The 7,562-nt window shown below is 37.9% G+C and overlaps 1 protein-coding gene across 1 annotated transcript in view; it reads left to right on the top strand.

The window, feature by feature from the left end:
• The window catches only part of LOC140745774 (uncharacterized), a 124,215-nt gene extending 117,809 nt beyond the window's left edge, over positions 1-6,406 (top strand). The window contains exons 8-15 of the mRNA XM_073077669.1: positions 550-651; positions 998-1,195; positions 1,691-1,832; positions 2,401-2,561; positions 2,904-3,014; positions 3,863-3,952; positions 4,258-4,368; positions 4,762-6,406. Coding sequence (XP_072933770.1) covers positions 550-651; positions 998-1,195; positions 1,691-1,832; positions 2,401-2,561; positions 2,904-3,014; positions 3,863-3,952; positions 4,258-4,368; positions 4,762-5,123 — 1,277 coding nt within the window. The 3' untranslated portion in view covers positions 5,124-6,406. The remainder of the gene's footprint in view (positions 1-549; positions 652-997; positions 1,196-1,690; positions 1,833-2,400; positions 2,562-2,903; positions 3,015-3,862; positions 3,953-4,257; positions 4,369-4,761) is intronic.
• The last annotated feature ends 1,156 nt before the right edge of the window (positions 6,407-7,562 follow it).

Genomic DNA, 7,562 nt, shown 5'->3' on the forward strand with positions numbered 1-7,562 from the left:
ATCGCAATGTGGGCCTTTACCCTACTTTCCGCTATTCAAATCCTTCCGGACTTTGTTCTTAGATGCAATCTTTTGTCACAAGCCGCGATTCTTTTGAAACTTCCAACTGAAATGAAACTTCTTAATGGTTATTGCGACTAAGTGAAGAAGCTTTTATTAAATTCTTGAGGTTTTTAATAAATTAACTCAATTACTACTCAACTCATGACTGTATATTAGTGCGGATTGTTTTTCAAAAAGTTTTAGTTTTATATGAGATTGAGCAGAATATTTTATGGGTCTGTGTGCTCATATTAATTTTTGTGTGTACCTAAAATACCTACAAGAATACATATTATACTATATCCACTATGTAAAAAATTGAATTCAAAATTTACATTTTATTTTTCGTTTAGGACTTTAGAGTATAGGTAAATTTGTATAGATTTATGTCCGTTATTAATAATCAATCTATCCAATGTTTTACGTACCAGATATCGAAGTTTGTCAATTTCTAGTAGATAGGAATTGTCAAACATCGATCGTTAGTAACTTTTTCATGTTCTATAGGTGGTGTTCCACCACCTGATCTCTCGTGGCGGTTGTTGGCGCTGGAGCCGGCGCTCGACCATCGCCCATACTTGCGCATACATCATACAAACTATTCTATTGGTGAGTACTATTGAATTTTACCAGATTAAGCATGCTATGATTTTTCACTATTATACTCGTACATATTGCAGTAAGTTGAGCGAATATATTTATTTTTAACCCACAATTAAGGAACATTTAATATTTTAACGTAACTTATTAATTCTATCGTGGAACAATAAGTTATATGTTCCCACTGTTATATTATTATTATTTATTTACGTATTGAAATTTATTTGCCTTGGACAATTGGACCTATCACAATAAAATCATAATACCAAAACGTTATGAACCACTAATACAAAATATGATTTTTTATTAAAACCAAATTTAGTTCACCTATTTTATTTGATGATTTTTAAAACAGAGGGTGTAGTATCATCCCGAGTAGTGGTGACCGCAGCGAGAGAACTCCACAACGCGACACTACAGTGTGAAGCTAAACAGAGACAGCCTACGACTGTCTCACAAAATTATGAAGCGAAGCCGCATAAAGGGAAGAAGGACAAAGACAAGGAAACAGCTCATGATGTACTCACTGCGAAACTGGAGATTCATGTTACATGTAAGTTAGATGCTATTCATAATATAATGTACGGGGCCAAGATGAACTCCTTGTAAAACGCCGTGTGATTTCTGCATTTGTTTCGCAAGGAAATCTTTTGTATTGTGTGTCTAATTCTAAATTATGTATTGAATTTTTAACCATAGTAAAGTCAAATATTTACCAGTATTTGGGTTCTTAACAAATCGAGGCAATTAGTATAAGTACCTAAGAATATTGAAAGCATTAAAGCACCATAAGTGGTTTATGTACAAACTGATAGAAGTGTTAAGACCATTTATTTGTACATATATAAATCTGATTTGACATACACGTTTCGTCAGGGTACTAAAGGTTAAGTAGGTAGTGCAAAGCCACGCTCTAGGCACGCACTCGAGTACAGCTGAACGCAGCTCGAAAGTTCTCGAATGTATGCTTCGATTGTGTCGAAAGCTTCTGCTGATTTTTAGCCTAAACCGAAACTTCGCTCGGTCAGTACTATTATTGTGTATACAGATCCGCCTTCATTCGTGATCTCCCGATGGCCGGGGTTCGGCGTGGCGCTGACGGCGGGCGGCGCGGCGGCGCTGCGCTGCGACGTCGACGCCAACCCGCCCGCGCGCGCCGCCTGGCTCAGAGACTCTGACGTGCCCGCTAGGTGACACACACACATGTACACACACACACACACGCACACACACACAACATACGTGCACGTAAGAACGTATGCACTTACATAAACACAAACTTGCGCACCCACACATACATACATTCAAATCTAGAAAGAGACGCACACGAAGACATCAGACACAAACATTTTCGTGTATATAATTTTCAAAGTCATACTGACTCATAAATATACGCCTACTTGAACACACATGCGTTTTTACAAAAATTGTAATAATATTACATAATATACATCTGATGCGGATAAGGTGTCAAATCCGGCATACGGCCAGCCATCTGCAATCTGCAATCTGCAAATCTTGATCTGCAACCACAAGAACAAAGTATTAGGTACGTACGTAACGTAAGATTTTGTAACTTACGTATTATGGATACGTATATACTAAAATACGTAACATACATATTACATATGCATACAGACAATACACAGATCCATCCGAACACATACTTGTACACAGTAATTTCTATGCTACACGTGTTCAGATTAATTATCACAAATAGCAATAAACAGATAGATATATGACCGTATCTGTGTGTAGTTCCCCACCACCGCTAGAGGGCGCGGGCGCAGCGGGTGCGATGGGCGCGGCGACGCTGCGCTGGGCGGCGCTGCGCACGGCGCACGCCGGCTGGTACCGCTGCCGGGCCTCCTGGCTCGACGGGGAGTACTCCTCTATCGGGTACTACCTCAATGTGCTGGGTGAGTGGTGTACCTCGGTATATTAAATTAGCTGGTAGATGCGTAGACCCGTACGTTTTAGTCCTTTAACACATTCATGTATAATTCACTTCGCTGCTACCAATAGGTTAAATAATCTTTTATAAATTACGATTGCAAAACGGTTCTACTCTGCTCTTTAAATTTTCTGAACACAGGTGATTATTGTAGCTTTTATACGCTATACCTTCTTATAAATAAATACAAGTTCAAAGTGCTTCGACTTACATCTAAAAAACAATTATTGTAACTGCTTCATTTTAAGTGAGCCATTGCCGTGACTCACAATTTTTGTGCTTAAATAATTCCTTTCTATCACGACAGCTCCTGATGAGAACGCCCAGGCAGTCACTGAATCGGACGTACACGAAGAGCCGGACCATCAGAAGGTGGAAGTTCCTCTAGGAGGGAACGTGCAGCTCCACTGCCCTAAGGGTAAGTCAAATAAAAGAATACATAATAGCATAAAGTTCATCTACAAAAGACAGCTATATCAAGTGGATTCATAACGGTCCTGGAAACTTTGTAAAATTTTTATTCACATGCAAAATATAAAATGAACTTCCCTTTTAAGAGTTTTCAAAATATTCAGATTTTTCCAACAGGTGTCTTTAATCCAGGAGACGAAAGAGATGTTCTCGAAAGCCCCGGATTTTTCGATTTATTGTTTGATGTTGCAAACGAATAGGAAACGGTAATAACTCACTGAATTGTTTCATCTCTGTCTTTATAAAACCGGTTTTTAGTCTCTTGATGTTAGATTTTGAACAGAATATTTTTGTGTAATACATAGTTTGTGGCACTGTTGATGAATTAGCCTTGACGTACAATTTTACGTCAGAGCCTTTCTCTTATCTCGTGGATTTGAGCCCCCATGCGGTTCTGGTTACATGCGTGCTAATTAAGTTCAGAGATTGTAGCGAATTATTTAACGCATGCGTGAAGAAAAATGTTTCACCTATAATATTTATACGTGAGTTATGTATTGCGTCGGGATGCAGCTTGTATATATGTATTTAATCAAAACCGAATATTACAAGTTTTGGATTAAATCTAACCTAAATTATAACTAACTATCCTAAGTGACTTGCTGGGGCAATGTTAGTGCCCAGAGTGAATTCCCACGTTCGGGACTATGATGTGCGTAGTCAGCGTTCCCAAGTTCTTCCTGATAAATTTAGTTAAGGCGAATGCCTATTGTTGGTTAAGGCCAATATATAACACGTGGAAAACTATTGTTGTTTATAGACACAACATAATGTGGTTGGTATTGTGCACAACAGGTAGCGTGGGATGTTGGTGGAGACGTGTGGTGGGAAACAGCAGCGAAAACTGGGCGCCGGCCGGCTCACACCACGCTCACGGTGTCCTCGGTAAATAATAACATTGGGATGATGATGCTACTTTCGATATCTATAGACTTCAATTTAATCTAATGTTTACATATTCTACACCTGGGTGTTTTCTTAATTTCTCATCTTATTTGATGTGATGTGATGTGTTTGATGTGACGTGATTTGATGTGAAAAAATATGGTTAATGGTTACACTAATCTTAAGTCTATCAATGAAACATAGAAGCATACTTATATGCTTTCTTATATGCGTGATAGCGTATGTGGTCAGAAATAAGCTACTATTAATGATAATATATGTATATACTTTTGTCCGGTGTATAGGTATAAACTCTGCGCTGTACGAGGAGGGCGGGGAGTACCGCTGTGTGGGTGCGCGCGCGCCGGAGCGACAGCGGCTACGCGAACTAAAGCGCGTCACTCTACGCGTCACCGGTAACTGATGCCATCATCACTACTGTTATTTACAGTGGTCTATTACCACTGCTATTGGAATAATACTGCTAAATAACCACCACTTTTGGTCTTAATACCACTTAAACATTATAACTGATTAACATTTTTTATTACGTCTATTGTTATTATCAGCTGCTATTTTTGCTCGAATAATCACTTACATAAAATACGAGTATTACGTTAACAAAACCAACTAGCATTTAATATTTATGTAAGCGATATTAAATATTCATTACAACCCTTGGACTTATAATCACATACATATATTAGCTGTAATCGTAACAATGATGTATACTTTTTGCTTCTTTACGTAAAATAAACGTACATTGTACCTATGCGTTGAAAAGGTGTGAATAATTTAATGTTATCTAGGTGGTGCAACTGCGACAGCGCTCTCGTCCGCGCCCGCTGTGGGTGGCTGGCGGCTGGAATGCGGCGCTTGTGGTCGCAATCTACGTGTTCTATGGTTGCGTAATGGTATTGCACAACCTGCTGTCCTTACTCCAGACTTAGCGCAGCACTGCTGGCGTGCGGTGTTGTTACTACCAGAGCCGGATGAAGTGTGGTGTGTGGCGGTGTCGACAGCTGGCGGGGCGGTGGCGGTGTTCCCGAGGAGAGTGGTCGCGTCTCCCTCCCCAGCAAGACACGCGGTTAGAGCTCTCCACGCTGGAGCTAACACTCGTGACGTCAGCAAGTGGCTGCTTATTGGCATTGCTCTCGGTGTTCTTATATAATTGCAAATGAATGAGTAATGATATCAAGAACTGTAAGTCAAACTGTTCACAGGTCGTGGTAATGCAGGTTCCTTTAACGGAGTCGAAATGGAAATTTGTTTAGGACTTGAATTAGTCGTCAAGCAATAACTAAGTAAAAAGTAATTAAACAATCGCAATAAAAAAGTACTTATGAAAATATTGGATGAACCTTACATTTTTGAAAATGATAGTGGCAACACTATTTTTTATTCTATGTTCAATGTGACGCAGACGTCTTTTTGACGTAAAAATAATGCACATGACTTAAAACATGACGTAAAGAGCATAATGCCGTAATTATTACTTTAGAATGCTTGTATGTTAAAAGTCTATGGTCGATGTATACAACGATGTACACGCTAAACAAAAATATGTAAACGACGCCTCCGTCGATGTTCTAGATCAGAAAAACAAGGAAAATGGAATGGATACAGACTATCGTTTTAATCTATGCGCTGAATCAAAATATTGTGCATATCTGGCATAACAATCTGGGTCGGGAAAATATAAAAAATACAGGCTCAATCCAGTCAGTATTCTTTTATGACTATACTTTTTTCCCGTACCGTTTGTTACGTCAGATTTACACTAGACGTATATCGCAGTTTTCAAATTAAAATTACGTAAGTGTTTTCAAAAAAAAGTGCGTTGTAATGTTGCCATTCTCTCTCTAACCGAAATTGAAACTACTTTTATCTAGCGGAATTTACGGCAATTACACAACGTTAACGTTGTATTGAATAATCTAACACTTGTTAAAAGTATTTTTGTATCAATGCCACTTTGATGATCTTTTCACTTACGTCATTGTAATTTTTAAAATGCGATGTATCTTTGGCGATATAAAATTTCTGAAAGTGGCTCAAGCATTCTCATTTTGACTAAGAAAGAGCACACGATTGTGACATCTACTACACTCGAAATAAGACCTACATATATTAGTATATTGATGTGGTGTTAGTGTTAAGTCTTTGTAGTGCTACTATCTAATAATTTGTTATACGCATGTTAGTGTATCTTGTAGACTGTGGGGCGATGCGGCTTGCGTTATGCGGCTTATGCGGCTCATGCGGATCATGCAGCTATATCGTCAGCTAATTTGACATTATCAATTCTTTGTTGCTCATCTGAATTGATGATGATGAAAACCAATACAGTACCAGTACCTTTAGTAAAAGACGATCGGTTGATTATGGAATCATTGTGTTTTGTCTCTCTATGATTTATGCTTATGTGAAATCAGCTCTCTAAAAATCCGATAGTACCCGATCATTGCCATCATTGCCGATGGTTTTTTTTCTAAATCTGAAAGCTAATGTTGTTAATATAATTTTCTCTCCTAATATTGCATTAGCCGCAAAAGCCGTAGCCGCAAGCCGCACCACTACTACCATTACCTTGCAATCTTAACACGATCACTGCAGTTGAGTTTATGAAGAAAAATGTGTCGCGGGCTACTTTATACCCGTTGGGAGTTACCGCGAGTAACCGTTGAATTTTACTGCATATTCTTTGTACTGCAATATTGTAACTCTGGTTTGTAACAGTGATATTGTAACTTGTTACTGGAATTATACAATTTAAATTGACGAAAATGCTGTACCGGGAGTTTGAAGGTACCCTTATTAATGCAGTGACTTGCAAGTCATTGACATTGATGAAAGAAAGCATTTCAACTTAGTCTTTAGGATCATTTAAATATATTTGTGTGTAGCATAAATTGCGCACAAATAAAAAATCCTAAACCTTCGAATGTAAAAGTTATATAAATAATTGTTGCAACTATATATTACCTTCCAAATGTCGAATTTGTTACTCATTTCGAAATAATCACAATTCACTAGATCAAGTTTATTATAACAAGTAGTAGAATATTGGTTATGACATATTTAATCAAGAAGCCTACCAGAGGTTGCGTTACGCAATCTTATATTTTCACGTCTACGAAAATTATTGTCTTGAAAATTGAGGCTGATGTTCATTTGTTATTGGGTTCCACTGTCAATATATGTCAATTTGGAGAATTATTTTTTATTTACTTCGCTATTCGTCCTGTACTCTCTACTGTCTTACTTTTGGGTACAGGTCTTCTCAGACTGATAGACTTCACATCTTTAAGAATTTTTACGATGTTTTCTTCATTTTAATGCCAAGTCATCATGTATTTCTAATACACGTATTACTTGAAAAGCAGTGGTGCCTGCATATCATTCTTACCTCGGTCTCACCAGATATAGAGGCCAAATTTTTAATGACTATTCTAACACTGCAGTTATTTGGTATTATGGGCCCATCATGGTTACATCACAAGGATAGATTTACTATCCAAAAGAGAAGGGTTAACATGTCTATTAAGTACATTTAAAATAAACTTTCCTGCAGAGATGTGTTAAGAAATATGTATTCTAGTAGACTCTC

The sequence above is a fragment of the Epargyreus clarus genome, unplaced genomic scaffold, assembly GCF_041222505.1.
Source record: "Epargyreus clarus isolate Ecla_fem2 unplaced genomic scaffold, WU_Ecla_fem_2.2 ptg000011l, whole genome shotgun sequence".
Taxonomy (NCBI): Eukaryota; Metazoa; Arthropoda; class Insecta; order Lepidoptera; family Hesperiidae; genus Epargyreus; species Epargyreus clarus.